The sequence below is a fragment of the Chiloscyllium plagiosum genome, unplaced genomic scaffold (assembly GCF_037043375.1).
Source record: "Chiloscyllium plagiosum isolate Xiang-an unplaced genomic scaffold, Cpla_swu_hap1 HiC_scaffold_7, whole genome shotgun sequence".
NCBI classification, from domain to species: Eukaryota; Metazoa; Chordata; class Chondrichthyes; order Orectolobiformes; family Hemiscylliidae; genus Chiloscyllium; species Chiloscyllium plagiosum.
In genome coordinates, this window is record NW_028270145.1 from 55,207,532 (window position 1) to 55,232,065 (window position 24,534).

Genomic DNA, 24,534 nt, shown 5'->3' on the forward strand with positions numbered 1-24,534 from the left:
TTGGGAAGCCAGGCAGGAGATTGCATAGCCTTTGGCTTTCATCTTTGTTGTCATTGTCTACAGGAATATTGCCAGAAGACTGGAGGATAGCAAATGTTGTCCCCTGGGTTTATGTGGGTTTCTGCTGATCATTCTGGTTTTCTCCCATAGTCCAAAGATATGCAGGTTAGGTGGATTAGCTGTAGTAAATGTGGGGTTACAGGGAAAATGAGTCTGGATGGGATGTTGTCTGGAGGATCAGTGCCAAATTTATAGGCTGTGCTGTTGGGATTCTGATTCTTTGTCTGGGGTGGCTGTGATTTGAATGTATCTGTGTGAGTTTCCTCTGGGAGCTCTATCTCCCCCACAGTCCAAAGATATGCAGGCTAGATGGATTGACCAATGGATGTGCCAGGTAGGTGAATTAGCTATGTGAAATGTGGATTGACCGGGTTGGGGGTGGGTCGGGGTGAGATGTTGTTTGGATGGATGTGTGTGATAATTGTTATAGAAATGTGTGATAATTCTGCTTTACAATTTTTTTGTTTTGTTGTGTAAACTTGCAGGACAAAGGCAAATTCAAATAAGAGTTCTAATGAATTTCTATTGTCATAGGACTATGATGGACTTATTATCCGTTCTGGAACAAAAGTTACTGCTGATGTTATAAATGCTGCAAAGAATCTGAAGATAATTGGCAGAGCTGGAACTGGAGTAGATAATGTGGATGTGGAAACATCAACAAGGAATGGAATCATTGTGATGAAGTAGGAATAATGAGAGCAAGTCTAAAATTTAAAATGTACTGAGAAAGTGATATTTGCATAACATTGGTCTAAAAGATAACTAGCTTTGCTATATGTATACAAAATTCATTTGTTTATAGTATGTACTCCCAATGTCTTTATTTCAACTAAAAAGAACATGTATATTTTATTTCTTTCCATGTCGCCATTGGCTACATTGTCTTTTTGCAGAATTGTCATACATTTTCACATGTCAGTTTTACTTTGTAACATCGGCTGTTTGTTGTTTTGAAAATTTATTCGGAGAATATATTAATGGAAGTTTGAGGGGAAATTTTGGAGCTCCATTTGTAAACCTTATGAATATTGTAAATCACTGCAACTTACTAAATGCATGTCCGTCTTCTTACACAAATCTATCTTTACACTTGTAGAAAGTGTTTTTGTTTCAGCTTAGCTGTCATTTCTGGACCAGGTGTTTCAAAATGCATTTTACTTTTTCAGGTTCAACTAATCAAATTCAAGAAATGACTTTGTCATAGAATTTGGTTTTTGTAGTATTTGAAACTGAAGCAAATACGTTGTTGAAGATTATTTGGAACAAATCACAATGCAGAGCAATATTACTCAATTCTAAAATAAAGTAAATGAAGTAGAAATAGATATATGCACCTTTTTAAATTTATAATCTTTGAACCAGTTAATCATTGCTTTTCCTAGACGGGAGTCTACTTTTGCCATCTTTAAAAGATTAGCAACTGAATTTATTTCTCTTTCTTCAAAGCACACCAAATGGAAACACTATTAGTGCAGCAGAATTGACTTGTGCAATGATCATGTGCTTGGCCAGGTAAGGTTTGTGGACAGTTGTTGTATATTCTTCTAATTAAATTATTGATCGTAGGTATTGCTAAGTTACAAAAACTCCTCATTTACAGGTGCATCTAAAACCAAAGATTATAAAAAAATTTTTAATAACATGTATGGCTTAATGTTAGTATCTTTAATACATTTGGAATGGTAACTGTAGCAAAGTCATTAGTGATTAAATCAAAGACAGCAGCTTATATCACAGAAGCAAAGGAATTTGCAGTTGTTTAGCAAGTTGACTCTGGTTGAGGTGTTGCAATGGAGAAAACAGTGGGGACCCATAGGCTGCCCATTTTTGTGAGTAATCCATAAAAGCACAAGGCTTGAGTATATTTCTTTTTGTTTGCAGAGCATAGCTCCCTGAGTTTGAGTCTTTGCTTCCAGTAAATATTATTGAGCCAATTATCAGTTTGAGTAATTATTTGAAATTGGTTTAGTGTAGCTGTTAGCGCACACAGAATTGTTCAAGTGCTGCCCAATCTCCAAATCATGTATAAAAGTGATTATTTTCTTGTAAGTTTTAGTATGGGCACATAATAGGCACATGGTGCTTGTTTCGGTCAGCCAATCAATGGGACATAAAACTTGGTATCAGTGAACTGCTTGGAAGCTTGGAAATCTATAGTTCTCTGGCTGAGGCCTTGCCATGGAGAGAGCAACAATCAGTTAATTTCCCAACCAAACACTCCTTAATTTCTCCTGTGGTATAAATTGTAGTGGTTTGAAATTCTTGCAGTTATCTTGATGAATGCAAGATGTGAAGCTTCAACAAATTCTGTCTGGTGATGAAAGATCTATCACCTGGGTTATCTCTGAGCTCAATATCTTAATGTGACATTGTATTGAAATAAAAACTTAGTATATTTACTAGGGTGTACAAATCTCACTTTTTTGTTTTGATCTCTAATGCCTATTAGGTTTAGTGTTTTGTTTTTGCAAGATAACTGACAAGTTTGACAATCTGTCCACATAATTGCAACCCCCCTTCACAAGCACGAATTCCACAAGAATTTAAAAATCATGTCTAATGGAACTGCTGTCATTTTGTCTAGATTTAGTTCAGATTATTGATTCTGAAGTTCCACATGCTTTTAATGGATGATTATTTGGATTTGACCAAGATTTATAAAGACTGTTTCTATTGGTAATGTTTAGAATAGGATGTGATTATGGTCACTGTCATTTTTCTGCCCTATCCTCTGAACGGTCCAATTTCTCTCTTGTAGTTGGGGAGAGGAATAGATGACAATAAGACCTAATTGTTCGACAGGAACAGTTGAGTTCTCAGTTTGTCAAGTATTATTCCATCGATGTGTTAGCAATATTTACTGGATGCAATAATTGATGTGCTACAAGAGAGTATTCTTCTCTTTGACAGTAATGAGAATTGTTCCAAGAAGAACTGCTAGAATCTGATGAAGGAGGGTCGCTCCGAAAGCTAGTGTGCTTCTAATTAAACCTGTTGGACTATAACCTGGTGTTGTGTGATTTTTAACTTTGTACACCCCAGTCCAACATCGGCATCTCCAAATCATGCTAGAATATGATACATATGAATTGGTGATCATTCACACATACTAAAGTTAAAAATAACTTGTAGTTTGTATTTTAGCATCAATTTTCAACAGGCTAATTTATTGGGCCTCCAGTCTGTTTTGTGACTTAATGAGATTATAACTCATCTGTATACTAGCTCAATTTAGCCACCCTGATTCTACACTCAATGTTCTGGCAAGTTAGTTTCCTTGTAATGTCAGTTATATACTCTTCCCCTTGTGAAGACTGAGACACTAATTGTTCAAGTTTGGTGTTTCTTTATTTTTGTTTTGCAAGATTGCTTTTATCAGTTTTTGAGGTCTGTGTTACATTTGATTGTCCTCTTCCAATATTATTGGACAAACCTGTGTTAACCTTGATATTCCCTTTAAGTTTCACTGTCTAGTTACTTTTGAACTTAGCATACTTTTGTCTTCCTTTGTTCCTAATATAGACACTGGGAACTGACACACAAATAATTTTTCACACTTTTTTTTGTTTGCTGTTTAGTTTTATCTCTTGCTAGTCATGCCAAGCATGATTGACGTTTGAGTAAGTGAACATCCTACCCTGAATGGATTTTTAATAGACCTGTATTAAGCTAAACTCTTTTGAACACCTGCCACTGCTGTGCTGTAATTGGCAGTGTCTTGTCCTATTAAATGTTAATCTTGCCAAAATCTGGAAACTTGGGAGCCACACCATACTTCTCCTTTTCATACCCAATAATGAATCGGAATATATTATAATTGTTACATGTTTCCACACTGTTAGATTATTAACAAAATTTGACTTATTAAACCTAGCTCATTACTTGGTTCTGGAACACACTGGTTTAAAAAACTCTTGAATGCACTGAAATTTACTGATGAGCTGCCCTAATCGATACAAAATATTAAGGCCTCCCAGAAAGTTCATTTTTGTGGAAATGTCTTTCTGACTGTAAGCTTCTATCACTTGGCAGCGCAGGCTTGGAAGGTCAAAGAGCCTGTTCCTGTGCTGTATTGTTCTTTGTTCCTTTTTTTCCTATGTGAGACGGTAATTATTTTGAATGCTCAAGCTCTAGAATAAGTTGCCAGTATGTGTTGAATATGGATTTACTGTATTATTCCGAAGAGAACAGCATGAAAACAGACCATTCAGTCCAACCAGTCCATGCCAACCATAATCCCAAACTAAACAAACCTCACCTGCCTGTTCTTGGCCCAGATCCATCCAGATGTTTCTCATTCATGTATTTATTTAATTATCTTTTAAACAGTAACTTTATCTGCATCCACCACTTCACTCCATGCATGAATGACACGTTTTTAAAAAAAAAACAAGTAAAATGTTGCCCCTAGTGGTGTTTAAAAATTTTCTCCTCTCACCTTTTAAAAAAAAATATCTTGATCTTGAAGTCCCCCACCATAAGGAAGAGACACTTGCTCTTCAGTTTATGCCCCTTTATTATTTTATAAATGTCTATAACCCTCAGTGCTCTGGGGGAAAAATTTCCCAGCCTCTCCATTCTTGGCAACATCCTGATAAATCCTTTCTGACCCCACTCCAATTTAATAATAACATCCCTATAACAGGGAGACCAGAACTGGACACAGTATTGCAGAATAGCCTCAATGTTCTGTACAACCTGTAACATCCTACCATCATGGACTGGTAGGATTGTAAGGTATATTTCTGTGCTGTTTGACTCTGACATTATGCAACTGGTGTGGAGAACACTCCACTTTTTGAGGGGGAGATATAATCATAAATTCTAGAAGTTACATTTGCTGACAGTGGTAGTGGTACCAGTCACCATGATCTCTCAGGACTTGTTTGGTTGCTTGGGGTGTTGAGAGAGAAATTACCTAGAATTTTTCTGTAAATTAAGGATTTTCCATCCTTTGACTTTCTCAGGAGATTCCACAGCAACGTGCATGCAGGCTTTGTAGATGAGTTGATTAATGTCTGTCACTTTTGTACAGCATGATCTGGGTGGCATAGTGGCTCAGTGGTTAGCACTGCTGCCTCACAGCACCAGGGATCTGGGTTTTATTCCAGCCTCTGGCAACTGTGGAGTTTGCACATTCTCCCCACGTCTGTGTGGGTTTCCTCCCACAATTCAAAGATGTGCAGGTCAGGTGAATTTGTTATACAAAATTGCCCATAGTGCTAGGTGCATTAGTCGGAGGGAAATGGATCTGTGTGGGTTACTGTTCAGAGGGTTGGTGTGGACCTGTTAGGCAGAAGGGCTTGTTTCCACATTGTAGAGAATCTAATCGAATTTGTCTTGTTTATAACCCTGTTTTCAACAGTAGTATCCTTTGTATTCTGATCTAATTCTACTGTAATATATTGATTTAATGCTAACCACAGTTGGATTTCAGTAAAAGTGCTGTATTCTATTTTCAGCTATGGTGAAATGAATTACTATTTACTGTATTATTGTAGGCAAATTCCACAGGGAGTTGCTTCCATGAGAGCTGGAAACTGGGAGAGAAAGAAGGTGAGTGTGTTATGGCTGATTCAGATACAGACAAGGAAATCGAGTAAAGGTTTGTCAAATGTAAAGCAAAAACAACATAAAATATTCCTGGGTGCTTCACAGGTGCATTACAAAATAAGATTTGTCACCATATCTCAACAATTTTGGATCAAATGATCATAAATCATAGTCAAAGACATTGGTTCTTTTTTTTTCCTATGTGAGAAGGTGGAGTGTCTTAAAGTATAAAAGACAGCTAGAAGCCAGGGGCATTTTAAGGAGGGAATTCTAGAACTGTGTGCGTATGAAACAACTGAGAATATGGCCACCTATAGCAGAAACATCCGGGATGTTTAAGATGTCAGAATTGGGGAAGCACAGCCATCTTGGAGATTCTAGGGCTGGAGAAGATAAGTATGAGACAATGGAGGAACTTGAAAGCAAAGATGAGAGATTATAACTCACTTGTTTCACCAGAAGGTAACTGAATACAGGCATGATAGATGAATTTAATTTGTCCTGAATAACAAGTCCCAAGAGATCATGGTGACTGGTACCACTACCACTGGGTGCAAGTGACAATGAATTACTATTCCATTCTATTCAGTTCTTTTTTCCTCTTCTTAGAAGAAATTCTTTGCTGGAATAGAAAATTTGCATTAATTTCAAAAAGTCCTAAAGGTGGTTATGGTTCAGTTCCCCCTCCCCCACCTTTTATAGGGGAGACAATGGTAAGTGGTATTTAGTAATGCAGAACCTTAGCTATTGTGCTGGAGTCATGGGTTCAAATCCCACCATGGCAGACGCTGAAATTTGAGTCCTGTAAAATTTGGAATTAAACACTAGTCTAATAGTGATTAACCACTGTTTGTTTATTTTTAAAAAATAACATATACTTCACTAATGTACTTTTAGGGAAGTAAATCTGTCATCCTAGTCTGGACTGCATGTGACTATAGACTCCTAGCAATATGGTTGACTCTTAGCTGTGAGCGTATTGATTACTCAATTGTATCAAAGCCTGAAGAAAGTAACAAAACTGGACAGACTCCCAGCAACACCTTAGGCACTAGCAACAGTGATAAAGCAGCTTGTCTCCTACCCAGCATCTGGAAGCTTTTGCCACAACCTAGTGTAGTCATTCCTGATGAAGGGCTTTTGCCCAAAACGTCTTTTTTTTTTTCCTGCTCCTCGGATGCTGTCTGACCCTGCTGTGCTTTTCCAGTACCACTCTAATCTAGACTCTAGTGTAGTCATTGTCATACCTTACAATGTCCCAGAAATCACCACCATCCCTGAGTATGACCTACTGACAGAGAACAGGCCATCAGAGGAGATGGCATGGTGATATATGGTGGAAGAGATTTGCCCTGAAAGTTCTCCGGATTCCATGAAATCTCTTGGGCAAGTAAACCTGCTGTGGATTACCACTTATGCCACCTTTAGCTGATCATTTTCTCTTCTATGTTGAATACCACTTGGGAGAGGCAGGAACATATGTATTCTGGTGCAAACTCTGTTCCATCACCAACAATGACTTTATAGTGATGACGACTGGCAATGCTGGCCGAGTCTTTAAAGGTCAACAGCTGCTAGGTCTGTAGCAGGGAGTGAGAACACCAATGAGAGCAGAAACTTAACTTTCCCTTATTCTCATCTTTCTGTAGATCTATCTGCTCACAATAGCATCAGTGGAAGTGACCACTGCTCAATGAATTTGGAGACATAGCTCACCATTGTGTTGTGTGACATGACCATCATGCTAAATGGAACAGATTGGAAAAGATCTGGCAACTCCGTTGAGCATCAGCAGGACAATATGGGCATTCAACATCCACAGAATTGTATTTCACCACAAGCTGTAACTTCATGACCCATCCTATTCCTCCATTACTATCAAGTTGGGAGATCAACATTAATTCAATAAAGAGTGCAGAAAGGTTTGCTAGAAGCAGCACCCAGCATAGATAAAAAGGAGTTGTCTGAAGTGATGGGAAAATAACAGCCCAGTTAGGGATTATTAAATCCAGGTTGGTTATCTTTTACAAGAGCATTAGTTCCTCAGCTCATAAATCCTTGGGGTTACAAACCTTTTCAAGAGGGTTGAAACTTGCAGAGTACTAGAGGTCTGGGGAGAAGATCTCTCCATCAGTAGGAGAAACTAGGACACCAGGATACAGTCTGAGTGAAAGCACGACCTCTTAGAAGTGAGACATGAGGAACTTCAGCCAGAGGGTGGTTAATCTGTGGAACTCATTGCTGCAGAGGGCTGTGGAGGTGAAGTCATTAAGTGTATTTATAACAGAGATAGATTCCTAACTGGTAAAGGGATCATTGAAGAGAATGCAGGAGAATGGAATTGAGAAATATCAGCCATGATCGAATGGCAGAGCAGAATCAAAAAGCCTAATGGCCTAATTCTGCTCTTTTATCATTAGCCTTGAATCTTCATGGATTAATGATTAATTTATGAGGTACTGTTTGAGTAAACTGGGAGAAAAATCATATGGGGGTTGAAAATAACTTTTCATGTTCTTAGCACTTGTCTATTAGTTGTAAAACTATAGGCAATGTGAAAATAGTCTGTAGTTGGCAGTTATAGAATCACATAGTGCTGAAACAGACCCTGCAGCCCAACTCCTCCATGCAAACAGGTTTCCTAAACTGAACTAGTCCCATTGCCTGTGTTTGGTCCATAACCCTCTAAACCTTTTCAATCCATGTACCTGACTAAACATCTCTTAAATGTTGTAATTGTGCTTGCCCGCGACCACTTCCTCTGGCAGTTTGTTCCATATGCGGATCACCTGTATGAAAAATTGCTCCTGTGGTCCCTTTTGAATCTTTCTCCTCATCTTAAAACTGTTTTGGACTCCATAACCTGGGGAAAAGACATTGGTTACTCACAATATGACGGATGAGATAAGATATCGACCTTTTGAAGGTCAAAGATAATCAAATACCCACTGCCTGATATGGAAAGGTAATTCACTGCAGGAATGGACATGCTGGGCACCCCATGGTTGGGGTGCAGTGGTGGGGCAGTTAGAAATCAGGGATCAGGTGATGAAGTTACCAAGAATGCATCCAGTCAGAGTTGCCATCCTTTTTTATTTTCTGCATTGGGTGAATGCTTATATAGTGAAAAGATGAGTGGTCTGCAAGCTCATTTTGATTTTGTGTAATATGGGCTGGAAAGTTCTAAGTCTGTTATACTCAACCTTGTATATTACACATTGCAACAGTGGTTTGAGGTGGAGGTTAGAATAAAATCAGACAATTCAGTCTGAAATGTGTGCATATTGTTGAAGTCAGTTTTAAAAAATGGCTTAGCTGTGACGTCCCCTGCATTCCACAATCGAATAGCACGTTGTGACTCTAGAGATTCCCATGGATGTCTGCTGCGAAGTATCTGTATATGAATCATTTACTTGGGAAGAAATAATAGAATGTGTGAGAAATAAAAACAGGAATTGTATTTGAAATTTCTGTTGTTTTAAAGTTTGCAACTCTATTGCATTCACTTGGTATTGTGTTTACAGTTCATGGGCATGGAGTTGTTTGGGAAAGTCCTTGGAATTGTGGGACTTGGAAGAATTGGCAAAGAAGTAGCAATCAGAATGCAATCATTTGGAATGAAGGTAATGCCGCTGTATGAGAAGGCATAAGTCTAAGTATTTATATTCATAAACAGATAAACATAATGAAAACATGCAAAAATATTTGCTATGAAATTATTTGGTTTCTTGTGCCTCAAGATACATGGTGGTCAGAGGTTTTGTGATGGAAATTTACATAGTCAAATTGTAATAAGAACATAAGAACAAGGAGCAGAAATAGGCTATCTGGCCCTTTGAGCCTGCTCTGCCATTTAATAAGATCTTTCTGTGCCTCAGCTGCGCTTATCTGCCTCTCTCCATAACCCTTTAATTCCTTTATTGTTCAAAAAAAATTATCTATCAAAGCTTTAAAAACATTAATTGGGGAAGCCTTACCAACTTCACGAGGCAGGGACTTCCATGGATTCACAACCCTTTGGGTGAAGAAGTTCCTCAATTCAGTCCTAAATCTGCTCTTGCTAATTTTGAGGATATGCCCTCTTGTTCTGTTGCATCCACCAGTGGAAACATCCTCCCTGCTTCTTTATTATCTGTTCCCTTCATAATTTTGTTTTTATACAAATCCCCCCCCATTCTGCTAAATTCCAATGAATATGATCCCAGTCTACTCAGTCTGTCCTCATAGACCAACCTTCTCAACTCTGGAATCAACTGAGGGAATCTCCTCTGCACCACCTCCAGTGCCAGTACATCATTTCTCAAGTAAGGAGACCAAAACTACATGCAGTACTCCAGGTGTGGCCTCACCAGCATCCTATACAGCTGTAATATAATTTGCTTTCTTTCAAACTCCATAGCAATGAAGAACAAAATTCCAATTGCCTTAATTACCTATTGCACTTGCAGACCAACCTTCTGCGATTAATGCACAAGGACACTTAGGTTCCTCTGCATAGCAGCATGCTGCAATTTTTTATCATTCAAATAATCCTTTTTATTGTTGTATCAAATTGGACGACTTCACATTTATCAACATTGTACTCCATCTGCCAGACCTTTGCCCAACCACTTAAATTATCATATCCCTCTGCACACGTTGCTGCATCACTCATCTTAGTGTCCTCTGCAAACTTTGCGATATTACACATGGTCCCTAATTCCACATCATCTCTGTAAATTGTAAACAATTGTGGTACCAACACTGATTCCTGAGGCAAACCACAAGTCACTCATTGCCAACCAGAAAAACACTTTTATTTATCTCACTCTTTGCTTCCTGTTAACCAATCCTCTATCCATGCTAATACATATAATGGCTTGCATTTTTATCTTCTGCAGCACCCTTTCTTTGTAGCACCTCGTCAAAGGCCTTTTCAAATCTAGATATATCACTTCTGAGTCTCCATTGTCCACTGTAACCATAATGTCCTTACAGAATTCCAGTAAGTTAGTTAAACATAACCTTCTTTTCATGAACTCATGATGTATCTGTCCAATGGGACAATTTCCAATGATCTAATTGATCATTTTACATGCTTACACCTTCTTATGAAATAAGAGAATATTACACATTAAGCTGTTTTTTAAAATGAGCAATTTAATGTCATAAGAGAATATCAAACATTGCTATCCATTAGACTGATTTCTAGTAAGCCATTGTAATTCAATTTTAATTCCTACTTTGAAAATGAAAATATTCCCTTTCAGTCATGCTGTAGTGAGGTGTAGATTAATTTAACAAAAAATCAATGTCCTGATCATGTGAAAATTTAACAATCTGATTTGCCTGTACTGACAAGAACTATTAGCTTCCATTGTTTCAAATTGGATTCCCTACAGTGTGGAAACAGGCCCTTTGGCCCAACAAGTCTACACTGACCCTCCAAAGAATGACCCACCCAGACCTATTTCCCTTTGACTAATGCACCTAACACTATGGGCAATTTAGCATGGCCAATTCACCTGGCCTGCACATCTTTGGACTGTGGGAGGAAACCCACGCAGACACTGGGAGTGTGTGCAAACTCCACACAAACAGTTGCCCGAGGTTGGAATCTGGGAGTAAGCAAGGCAAAATTCTAAGAGATTGATAGAATGGGGGAGGCAGTTAAACGTGCAATTATATAGTGTACTTCATAATCGCAGGACACCTCAAGAGGTTTTTACAGCTGGTGATGTACTTTTGAAATGCAATCACTGATGCACTGCAGAAAATACCAAGCCATTTTAAACAAACCAAGGTTCCACAAACAGCAATGTGATATAACAACTAAATTAACAGCTTTAATGATGCTGCAGTGCTAACTACTGAGCCACCGTACTGCCTGTTATGTATACCCTTTGCTCATTGCATTAGAATAAGCTTCTGAAATACTTCAAGATGTCTGGAAAAAGGCATAACTTGAGGTGTGCCTTTTAGAATAAAGTTGAATCCTGAGCTGTAACAGAAGCATTGTCTTACCATAAATCCTCAGATTTCCTCCAAGATGATACCAAATTGAATTTATAAAGAGATCATTGTGTGTGTACAGTTTGAATAGACTAGTACCAGAACCTCTACATGTACAAATTTTATGAATGCAGGTTTTGGAAGGTTATGCTATCATCCACAATGCAGCTGGAATTTTACGGATTCCTAAAATGCCATTGTTGGTCTTTGTAGAATATGAACAATACTACCATTGAAACACTGATAATGGGCATTTGTAATGCTTTTAATCTGTGTTGTGATAAAATGTAGAATTGATATAAAATCAATTATTCTATTATTTTGAAGGAATATTGTTCTCAATGAAGGTTCTCCAAAAGTGATATCATGTCATTAATTTATACTGAAAATCCCTAACTTTTGCTGTTGATACAGATTCTCAGTAGTTAAACTTGCAAACGAAAGAAGTTCTAATTGTACCACCAAGTACCAACTCAAAAATTCAGCATTCAGAAACTAATAAAAGACACAGAAAACTGGTGTCTATAAGGATAGTGCCTTCCACAACCTAAGGGCATTTCCAAGTACTGGAGACGATTTCAGAGTAAAATTGGTTCCTGGTACAGAGAAATTAGGTGGAAAATAGAAAACTGCATCTAGTAGTTAGTCATGTTCAATTGTTAGTGCTCTCATCTCAAGGGTCAGACAGTTGTCGTTTAATCCATGCTGACATCCCAGAGCAGTACTGAGTGCTGCACTGTCAGAGGTTTGTTAAACTGAGGCTTCAAGGAAACACAAAACATTCCCTGGAATGATCTTGAAGCTGAACAGGGCAGTTCTCCCCATTGTCCCATGCCAAATGTATTCCTAAACTAGCATTATTAAAGCAATTAATTTAGTTGTTATATCACATTGCTGTTTGTGGAACCTTGGTGTGTATAAAATGGCTTGGTATTTTCTGCAGTGCATCAGTGATTGCATTTCAAAGTACATCACCAGCTGTAAAAACATCGAGGTGTCCTGCGATTATGAAGTACACTATATAAGTACACGTTTAACTGCCTCCCCCATTCTAGCAATCTCTTAGAATTTTGCCTTTCTTACTCCGTGTCTTGGGACACTTCATTTTTCCATTTTCCTTTTTCTCCCACTTTCCCTTCTGTCCTTTCTCCTCGCCTTTTTCCCCCCTCCCTACCTCTCCTGTTTTCTGTGAAACATTTTTGCATTTCTACTGTAAGTAGCAGATAACCAGACTGTGCTTCATATTTTTGCATATCAGAGTCACATTCAGAGCTATTAGTTTGCCAAGAATTCATGCATAGGAAATTTGTGAAGCTGATTCTTCATAGTTCGTGTGAAGAGCTCATGATTGTCCTGTGTGCTGCCTGACACACACAACTGTCTCGCGCGCTCGCTGTCTCGCGTTTTGCTATATTGGGGCTTTAATAAGCTAAGCTCCTGCATGAAGCCAATCTTCTCAGTTCTTGTTCTTCACACCCCATAACTATTCTTGGCTCGTTTCTTAGAATTAGAATCCCTACAGTGTGGAAGCAGGCCCTTCGGCCAAACAAGTCGACACCAACCCTCTGAAGAGTAACCCACCCAAAATCTGTTCCCCTACCCTATATTAATCCCTGACTACACATCCATGAACACGGGGCAATTTAGCATGGCCAATTCAGCTAACCTGCACATATTTGGATTGAGAGGAAACCAGAGCACCTGGAGAAAACCTATGCAGATGAGGAGAATGTGCAAACTCCATGATTTTGGAGATGCTGGTGTTGGACTGGGGTGTACAAAGTTTAAAAATCTCAACACCAGGTTATAGTCCAACAGGTTTAATTGGAAGCACTAGCTTTCGGAGTGCTACTCCTTCATCAGGTGGTTATGGAGTACACAATTGTAAGACACAGAATTTATAGCAAAGGTTTACAGTGTGATGTAACTGAAATTATACATTGAAAAATACCTTGTTTGTTAAGTGACTGTTAGAATGACCATGATAGTTTCACTTTCATATGTAATTCAAACTTTTTTAAAAGTTACATTCTCAGGTTAACTGTAACAATTGCTGTCAGCTCCCTGTGTTTCCTGTCTGTGCCACAATGTTTAGATGGATTCTAATCTAAAAAGTGAGTTAACAGTCTTACATGGATTCATGGTGTTTTTGAGCATAGTATAATCTAACTCTGCAAGTACAAATTCACCCCACAAACATATGTGCATGTGGGTTTCTCGCTCTTGGGTGGGGGTCGTGAGAGTGTGTGATGTGTGCTGCAGCCTGTCCTGACCCCACCCCGGACAGAATGGCACGCCCACATGCGCATGCACATATACATGTATGGGGTGAATTTGTACTTGCAGAGTTACATTATACTATGCTCAAAAACTGCATGAATTCATGTAAGACTGATTCTAATCTAAAAAGTCAGTTAACAGTCTAAACATTTTGGCACATACAGGAAACACAGGGGGCTAACACTTTCAACATCTTACCATCTTATCTAACTGACACCAATTGTTACAGTTAACCTGAGAACGTAACTTTTTAAAAAAGGTTTTGTGATTTACACATGAAAGATGTGAAAGTATCATGGTCACTCTAACAGTCACTTAACCAACAATCAAGGTATTTTTCAATGTATAATTTCAGTTACATCACACTGTAAACTTTTGCTCGAAATTGTCTTAATTGTGTCCTCCACAGCCACCTGATGGAGTGGCACTCCAAAAGCTAGTGCTTCCAATTAAACTGGTGCTGTGTGATTTTTAACTTTGTGCAAACTTGACACGGTCACCCAAGGCTGGAATTGAACCTGGGTCCCTGTTGTTGTGAGGCAACAGTGTTAACCACTGAGCCACCATGCTGCCCTTCGTGCTGACTTTGTCAATACTTCACTCTACTTGGGTCTGACCCCCATCATTGTCCCCTCATCTTCTGTCCTATCTTGGTCATACAGCCTTCAATGTTGTCTGCCATGCAAATACTGTATAGTGAATGGAATCATCTCTTCATTCAGAGACATTTAGCTTCCTGATCTCTGCTGAACCCACATGAATTTCAATTCTGCGATAAGTTGAAATTGAGTTAAATCAAACCATTTTATGATTATTATTTCAGACCATAGGCTACGATCCAATAATTCCTGCTGAAGTGGCAGCTACGTTTGGAGTACAATTCCTGGCTCTGGAACACCTGTGGCCACAATGTGACTTCATTACTGTCCATACCCCTTTAATGCCATCTACCAAGGGTAAATAAATGTTTGGTGTCTCAAAGTGCTGAATGTTAATTTCAAGGAATTTTTTGTGTGATTGATGTTTAATGATTAATGAAAGTGGCAAATAACTTGCTTTAAATGATAAACTACTCACCTTTTGTGGAGACTTAGCTTTTTGGCCACAGCAGCAGTAACACAAGCACAAGGGAGGTTTGAATTTTTTTAATCAATTAAGTTCTGAACAATGAGTGATCTGTTTTGAATTTCTTTAAACATAGAACATAGAACAATACAGCACAGAACAGGTCCTTCGGCCTACGATGTTGTGCCGAACATTTAAGCACCTATCCAATTGCCGCTTAAAAGTCACCAATGATTCTGACTCTGCCACTCCCACAGGCAGCGCATTCCATACCCCCACCACTCTCTCTGGGTAAAGAACCTACCCCTGACATCCCTCCCTATACCTTCCACCCTTCACCTTCCACCCTTCACCTTAAATTTGTCCCCTTGTAACACTCTGTACCTGGGGAAAAAGTCTCTGACTGTCTACTCTATCTATTCCCCTGATCATCTTATAAACCTCTATCAAGTCACCCCTCATCCTTCGCCTTTCCAATGAGAAAAGGCCTAGCACTCTCAACCTATTCTCGTACGACCTATTCTCCATTCCAGGCAACATCCTGGTAAATCTCCTCTGCACCCTCTCCAAAGCTTCCACATCTTTCCTAAAGTGAGGCGACCAGAACTGCACACAGTACTCCAAATGTGGCCTTACCAAGGTCCTGTACAGCTGCAACATCACCTCACGACTCTTGAATTCAATCCCTCTGCTAATGAATGCTAATACACCATAGGCCTTCTTACAAGCTCTATCCACCTAAGTGGCAACTTTCAAAGATCTATGAACATAGACCCCAAGATCCCTCTGCTCCTCCACTTTACTAAGAACCCTACCGTTAACCCTGTATTCCGCATTCTTATTTGTCCTTCCAAAATGGACAACCTCACACTTGGCAGGGTTGATCTCCATCTGCCACTCCTCAGCCCATCTCTCCATCATATCTAAGTCCCTTTGCAGCCGACAACAGCCCTCCTCACTTTCCACAACTCCACCAATCTTCGTATCATCTGCAAATTTACTGACCTGCCCTTCAACTCCCTCTTCCAAGTCATTAATAAAAATTACAAACAGCAGAGGACCCAGAACTGATCCCTGCGGAACTCCACTTGTAACTGGGCTCCAGGCTGAATATTTACCATCTACCACCACTCTCTGACTTCGACCGGTTAGCCAGTTCTCTATCCAACTGGCCAAATTTTCCACTATCCCATGCCTCCTGACTTTCCGCATAAGCCTACCATGGGGAACCTTATCAAATGCCTTACTAAAATCCATGTACACTACATCCACTGCTCTACCCTCATCCACATGCTTGGTCACCTCCTCCAAAGAATTCAATAAGATTTGTAAGGCAAGACCTACTCCTCACAAATCCGTGCTGGCTGTCCCTAATCAAGCAGTGTCTTTCCATATACTCATAAATCCTATCCCTCCGTACCCTTTCCATTACTTTGCCTACCACCGAAGTAACCACTGGCCTGTAATTCCCGGGGTTATCCCTATTCCCTTTTTTGAACAGGGGCACAACATTCACCACTCTCCAGTCCCCTGGTACCACCCCCGTTGACAGTAAACATGAAAATATCATTGCCAACGACTCTGCAATTTCCTCTCTTGCTTCCCACATAATCTGAGGATATATCCCGTCACGCCGGGGGGACTTGTCTATCCTCAAGTTTTTCAAAATGCCCAACACATCTTCCTTCCTAACAGGTATCTCCTCTATCTTACCAGTCCGTTTCATACTCTCCTCTTCAACAATACGGTCCCGCTCATTTGTAAATACTGAAGAAAAGTACTCATTCAAGACCTCTCCTATCTCCTCCGACTCAATACAGTCTCCCACTACTGTCCTTGATCGGACCTACCCTGGTTCTCGTCATTCTCATGTTTCTCACATACGCATAAAAGGCCTTGGGGTTATCCTTGATCCTACCTGCCAGAGATTTTTCATGCCCTCTCCTAGCTCTCGTAATCCCTTTCTTCAGCTCCCTCCTGGCTATCCTGTATCCCTCCAACGCTTTGTCTGAACCTTGTTTCCTCAGCCTTATGTAAGCCTCCTTCTTCCTCTTTACTAGATATTCAACCTCCCTTGTCAACCAAGGTTCCGTCACACGACCATCTCTTTCCTGTCTGACAGGTACATACATATCAAGGACACGTCGTATCTGTTCCTTGAAATGTGGAACTTTTTCAACGACATCCTTCCCTGACATCCTATGCTCCCAACTTATGCTCCTCAGATCCTGTCTTGCAGCATCGTATTTACCCTTTCCCCAATTGTAAAACCTACCCTGTTGCATGCACCTATCTCTCTCAATAACCACGGTGAAAGTCACAGAATTGTGGTCACCATCACCAAAATGCTCACCCACTAACAAGCCCATCACTTGTCCTGGTTCGTTACCGAGTACCAAATCCAATATGGCCTCCCCTCTAGTCGGACAATCTACATACTGAGTTAGAAAAGCTTCCTGGACACACTGCACAAACACCGCCCTGTCCAATCTACTTGATCTAAAGAGCTTCCAATCAATATTTGGGAAGTTGAAATCGCCCATGACTACTACCCTGTGGCTTCTGCACCTTTCCAAAATCTGTTTCCCAATTTGTTTCTCCACATCTCTGCTGCTAATGGGGGGCCTATAGTAAACACCCAACAAGGTGACTGCTCCTTTCCTATTTCTGACTTCAGCCCATACTACCTCCAAAAACAGATCCCCCTCCAACTGCCTTTCTGCAGCCATTATACCATTTCTAATTAGCAACGCCACACCCCTTCCTCTTTTTTAACCACCCTCCCTAATCTTACTGAAAGATTAGATTTAAAGTGATTTAAAGATTCAAAGTGCAAGAGAAAAACTGAAAAGAAATAAGTAAGTTTTTGAATATGATGTGCATAGAAATTCAGTCAACATCTTCAATGAGTATAAGGCAGATTAACAGTTCTGTGAAGGCACTGTTGCCAAAATATTAATCATCTTGTCTAAATTTTAGACCATGATATGTATTGCTATATTTTTTTTTGTTCTGATTATTCAACTTGTAGCTTGTTAATTCTAGTTTCTTTACCAATGTCCATTGTACAGTTTTTTTTTCACATTTGAAATCAATAAAGAAAAAGATAAATCTGAGTAGAGTTGATAAAATTTGACAAAAGCCTAGTGTTAGATTGTAATGAAGGAAGGACTAATTTTGAAATCCAAAGCTATCAATGAATTATTGTGCTAAATTCCAGTTTTACTATAGTCACAATATAGAATGAGAGAAGTTTGTTCATAGCTGTGCATCTGTAATTTAGAAAATTAATAAATTTAAAACTGCACTGATCATATTAGCATTTATAAATATAAATAAGGCATAATTGTGACAGCAAGAGCTCGAAGACTAGGAAGACATTGGTCATTATTTTTTCTCATTCATCTGATATGGTTGGCACTAACAAAGCCTGGATTTATTGCCTGGAGAAAGTGATGGCGAGTTGCTTTTTTGAACTGCTGCACTCCATTTAGTTTAAGTAAACTCTGTGCTGTTAGGGATGGGGTTCCATGAGAAATTGCAGTATGGCAAGAAGTTAGGGTGGTGTATGGCTTGGAGGGAACATGCAGCTGGTGGTATATCCAAGCATCTGCTACCTTTGTACTTCCTGATAGTTGGGTTTGGAAGTTGCTGTTGGAGAAGCCTTGATGAGTTATTGCAGTGCAATTTGTTGATGGTACACACTGCTACAACTGTGGAGTGGTAATGAAGGGGGTGAATGTAGAAGAGGGTAGATAGGGCATCAGTCAAATATGCTTCTTTGTCCTGGATGGTGTCAAGCTTCTAGTGGTGTTGGTGCTGCATCCATCCAGGCAACTTAAGTGTGTATTTTATCACTGCTGACTTATGGATGGTGCATAAGCAGTAGGGAATCAAGAAGCAAGCTGTCACAGAATTCCAAGCCTCTGATCTGCTCTTGTAGCCACAGTATTTATGTGTAGTTGATGGTAATGTCCAATGATGTTGAGAGTAGGCATGCTGTTGAAGAAGGAGCAATTATTAAATTGTCTCTTGTGGATGGTTGGTGACCAGTGTCTTGTCAGCTTCATTATCCAAGTAAGTGCTGAATGCTTGTGCTGTCAATTGTGAATATCCTCCCTTCTAACTTTATGATGGAGAGAAGGAATTGATGAGAGAGTTAAAGATAAGTGAACCCAGAACACTACCCTGAGGAATTTCTATCATTGATATTCTGGGACTGAGATGATTAAGTACCCAAAAACCAGATAAGTATTGAACTGGACCAGGACAAGGTGATCTCAGGCTGTTGACAGAGGCATGAGAGGAGATATCAGAGCCTGCCTGGCCATTGATGAGGAGCTTGAGCTCTACAGGACTGAACTGCTAACATTGTCCCATTATTAAATAAGAAGGAAGGGATAGACCAGGAAATTCTGAGAGACAGAATATATCTGTACTTGGAGAGATGCAAATTAATAAAGGGAAGGTAGTGTTTGCCAAATTTGGTCATATTCTTTGAGGCGGTAACCAAGACTGTAGTTGTGAGTAATGCATTTAATATAGTCTACATGGACGTCAGCAAGACCTTTTGGGGAGGTCCCTCATTATAGGTTAATCAAGAATGTAAGAGCCAATAGGATCCTGGTGGAAAGGCAGGAAACCGTGTGATGTTTTTGTGAATCTGTTTTCAGGATGGCTGTGCAGGGCTTTGTGCTGGGGCCTGAACTGATTGCAGTCTACATTAATGATTTGGACTTAGCTGTGGGAGGTGTATTTTTGAGAAGTTTGTGGATGACAAAAGTTGGTAGGGTTGTAAATAGTGAGGAGGATTGCTGTAACCTGCAGAATGTCAGGTGGACAGAGCAGTGGCAAATGAAACTCAACCCAAAAGTGTGAGGTAAAATGCTTGGGGAGGGCTAACAGAGAAAGGGATTACACAATGAATGCTAGGATCCTAGAAGTCATGATTTGGAGGTGTGGACTGGGGTGTACAAAGTTTTATTTAAAAAAAACTCAACACCTGGTTATAGTCCAACAGGTTTATTTGGAAACACTAGCTTTCGAAATGCTGCTCCTTCAGGCGGTTGTGGAGTATAAGATCGTAAGATACAGAATTTATAATGAAAGTTTGCAATGTGATGCAATTGATCTGAAATTATATATTGAAAAAACCTGGATTGTTTGTTGAGTGTCTCATCTTTTAGAATGACCATGTTGCTTTCAGTTCTTCAGAAAGAACTAAATTTCAAAGGTTCCTTGGTGTGCCTATCCACAATCCTTGATGGTAGCATGGCAGGTAGATAGGGTATTTAAGAAAACATATGGGATACTTGTTTTCAAAATAGAAGTGCAGGAGGTAATGTTGGTTGGCCCACAACTAGAGTACAGTTCTGGACACCTTTTATAGGAAATTGTAATTAGAGGCTGCACTGCAGATGTACCACAATTCTGCTACACTAGAGGGTCTAAGCAATGAATGTTTTTCTTGGAGCAGTGAAGTTGGCGAGGGTAAAGCGTCATTAACCAGCAGGGGATAGATTTAAGGTAAGAGCTAGAATGCTAAGAGGAGAGGGGTGGAAGTCTGCAACTTACTGCCTGAAAGAGTGCATTAGTCAGAAACACTCAAAGCATTTAAGTGGTATTTACATATTAATTTGTGTTGTCATAACTTACAGGGCTTTCAGCCAAGAGCTGGAAAATAAATAACATTAGATTACTTGTGTTTGTTGACTGGCATGGATACAGTGGGCCTTACGGTCACCTCCAGTGTTGTAAATATCTTGAGTCAACCATAACCATCTTCCTTTGTGCTAGGTATGACTGTAATCAATGGCGAATGTATGAAATAGGAGCAGAATTAGTTTAGCCCCTGGAGCCCGTTGCACTGAGTCAGAGATGCAAAACATGGAAGCAGACCCTTTGGTTCAACTCATCCATAACGACCAGATATTCTAAATTAATCTAATCCCATTTGTCAACATTTGGCCCAAATTCCCCTCAACCCTTCCTATACATATATCTATCCAGACATCTTTTTAAATGTTATAATTGTACCAGCCTCTTCCACTTCCTCTGGCAGCTCATTACATACGCTTACCACCTTTTGCGTGAGCAATGTTTCCCCTCTGGTCCCTTTAAATCTTTCTCCTCCTCACCCTAAACCTATGCCCTCTAGTTCTGGACTCTGCACCCCAAGGAAACAACCTTGTCTATTTACCCTATCCATGCCCCTCATGATTTTATAAACCTTCTATAAGGTCACCTTCAGCCTCCAAAGCTCCAAGGAAAACAGCCCCAGCCTATTCAGCCTCTCCCTGTAGCTCAATAAGATCATGACTAATCTACTTATGTTTCAAATTTCATATTCTCATCTACATCTGAGCAGCGTGTTTGTTTGACAAGATCTTGGGATTAAGGTTTCCCCTCAAATTAATTTTCAGTTTATTATGGAATTAATTGTATTCTAAGAATCATTGTGGGTCAGCTAGTAGCCTTCCCTTCTGAACATTCATGTTTATTCCTCTATGGATTTCAGCTTGCAGTCCAGGCGATGACTTCAGTGGAGTGCTGTGGGAGTTGAATAATGCCATTGGCATCGAGGCCGTGTTTGATCTGGGGGACGTGAGAATGGGAATGTGGGCAAGTCTCTGGTTAGAATCATACTTAACACAAATGAAGGTTGTTGTAGTTGTAGATCAGTCATCTCTGAAGGAGTTCCTCAGGGTAGATATTTTCCAATCAACCTGCTCAAGGATGTTACGAGACATCTGGAGCAGGTGGGACTTGAACCTGGGCCTTCTGGTTCAGAGGTAGGGGATGCTACCAATGCACCCCAAAGTCCTGAATTTTTCAGATAATGTCCTAGGCCCAACCATCTTCAGCTACTTCATCAATGACCTTCCCTCACTGCACACTGTTCGGTGCTAATTCTGACTCTCGCAGGAAGCAGTCCATGTCCAAATGCAGCAAGTCCTGGACAATATGTAGTTTTGGGCTAACTAGGAGAGTACCATTCACACCAAACCAGTACCGAGTACTGACCATCTTCAACAAAATAGAATCTAACCAATGTCCTTTGACATTCAATAGCATTCCCTTCACCATATCTGCAACTCAGTTCAACATCCTTGGGGTTATCATTGACCAGAAACTGAACTGGACTAACCACGTAAATACTGTGGCCACGAGCAGGTGACAGGCGAGGTATCCTGTAACAGGTAATGCACCTGACTCCCCAAAGCCTGTTGTCTACCGACCAGACAAGAATGAGATGTGTGCTGGAATGCTTCCCATTTGTTTGGATGAGTGCAATACCAATAACACTCAATCCAACACAAAGCAGCCTGCTTGATTGGAAACAAATTTGACAAGTGTTGATTTTGGTTGACAATCACATCTCAGTAGCAACAGTGTTTAGCATCTACAAGAGTATAGAAAATGAGTATTATAAAAGACATGATGACAGAACATTTGCGAAGCATTAACAGAATTTGACAAAGCCAGCCTGAGTTGAGAAAAGGAAAATCATGCTTAACAAGTTTATTCACATTTTTGAATGTAACTAGTAGAATAGATAAGGGAGAACCTGTGGATGTGATGCATTTGGTTTTCACCAGGAACATAGTCACAGGATATGGGGTGCACTCAAAGTGGAGTGTACCTGTGGAATTCTTTGTACGAGAAAGCTCTCGGGACCAAGTCACTAAATGTATTCAAGCAGGAGTTGGATAAACTTTTAGAGGTATCAAGGGGTAAGAAGAGAAATTTGGAATATGGCAGAGAAGGCTTGAATGTTTGGTCAACTCCTGCTTCTGATTTCTAAGATGCACTGTAGAAATTCACCAAAGCTGTTTTAGACAGCATTTTCCAAACCACAGCCACTACCATCTAGAAGGACAAGGGTGGAAGAACATGTACATTCCTCTTCAAGCCACACACCATCTGGTGGAAATATATTGCTGTTCCTCCAATATAGCTGGGTTACAATCCTGGAACTCTGTCCCTAAAAGTATTGTGTGCTTGCTTACACTGAAGGAATTGTAGAGGTTCAAAAAGACAGCTCACAGTTGCTTTCTGAAGGGCGAGCTGGAGTGAGAAATAAAGGCTAAAGAGCTTTGGATGTTAACATAGGTGGTATGGTTAGTTTGTAGATGATCCCAAAATTGGATGTAAATGATAATGAAGAAGGTTACCTCCATTCAACAGGACCTTGATGAGATGGGCCAATGTGCTGAGTGGCAGATGGAGTTTAATTGAGATAAACGTGAGGTGCTGCATTTTGGAAAAGCAAATCAGAGCAAGACTTGTACACTAAATGGTAAGATCCAAGGGAGTGTTGCTGAACAATGAAACTTTTGGAGTCCAGGTTCATAGTTCCTTGGAAGTAGAGTCCCAGGTAGATAGGGTAGTGAAGATGATGTTTGGTACACTTGTCTTTATTAGTCAGTGCGTTGAAAATAAGAGTTGGGAGATCATTGTCCTGTACAGCTGCAACTTGGTGAGGCCATAATTGGAATACTGTGTGCAATTCTGGTCTCCCTGCTATTAAGAAAAATGTTGTGAAACTTGAAAGCTTATAAAAGATTTACAAGGATGTTGCCAGGGTTGGAGGGTTTGAGCTATAGAGAGGCTGAATAGGTTGGGGATATTTTTCCCTGAGTGTCGGAGACTGAGGGGTGACTGATAGGTGTATAAAATCATGAGGGGCATGGATAGGATAAATAGTCTTTTTCCCTGGGGTGGGGAGTCCAGAACTAGAGGGCATAGGTTTAAAGTGAGGGGGGGGGGGAAAGAATTAAAAAAGACCTAAGGGGCAACTTTAACATGCAGAGGATAGTGCATATATGGAATGAGTTGTCAGACGAAGCAGTGGAGGCTGGTACAATTGCTACTTTTAAAAGGCATCTGGATAGGTATATGAATAGGAACGGTTGAGCAGGATATGGGCCAAATGGTGGCAAATGGGACTAGATTAATTTTAGGATATCTGGTTGGCATGGATGAATTGGACTGAAGGGTCTGTTTCTGTGCTGTACAGCTCTTTGACTTAATGTCACGAACATGAGTGATGGTTGAGCAGAACCTCATGTGACAAAGAATGTAAATGGGAATGTGTTGTGAGAAGTGAAGTTTATGGATGATGGACTATTAAAATCCTCAAGTATGTAGATACAGATGGGGTCGGGATTGCAATACGTACGTATAGACTATAGGGGCATAAACTGCAGATGTTTACTGGAGGGTCACAAAGGAGGTATTCAACCAGTTCAGACCTTTGTTCAAACATGTCATACTGAAACTTAACAATTCAGTGGATGTAAACGTTTCTCTAAGAAACTGAAATAATTTAAATTTTCATTAGCTGAATAGGAAGGTTCGATCTCTCATCCTTTGTACACATCACCCTTATGTTCACTGACATAACATTGGCCACTTAGTTAAGTGATGACGCTCTTAAAATTCTCATCTTGAGATCATCTTGTGGTCGTGCAATAGTAGAAGATAGCTGTGCAAATAATTCACTGGATGGGGATGTTGGCGGTTTGGGAGGAGTGGAGTTGAGAAGAGTTGTAATCAAATTGGAGGAAAGTGTTCATATGT

At 39.9% G+C, this 24,534-nt stretch overlaps 2 protein-coding genes across 3 annotated transcripts in view; one reads left to right on the forward strand and one right to left on the reverse strand.

The window, feature by feature from the left end:
• Nucleotides 1-24,534, reverse strand: part of cfap210 (cilia and flagella associated protein 210) — a 194,296-nt gene that overhangs the window by 92,826 nt on the left and 76,936 nt on the right. The window lies entirely within an intron of this gene.
• Nucleotides 1-24,534, forward strand: part of phgdh (phosphoglycerate dehydrogenase) — a 54,933-nt gene that overhangs the window by 2,881 nt on the left and 27,518 nt on the right. The window contains exons 2-6 of the mRNA XM_043693686.2: nt 595-746; nt 1,510-1,575; nt 5,565-5,619; nt 9,141-9,239; nt 14,711-14,843. Coding sequence (XP_043549621.1) covers nt 595-746; nt 1,510-1,575; nt 5,565-5,619; nt 9,141-9,239; nt 14,711-14,843 — 505 coding nt within the window. The remainder of the gene's footprint in view (nt 1-594; nt 747-1,509; nt 1,576-5,564; nt 5,620-9,140; nt 9,240-14,710; nt 14,844-24,534) is intronic.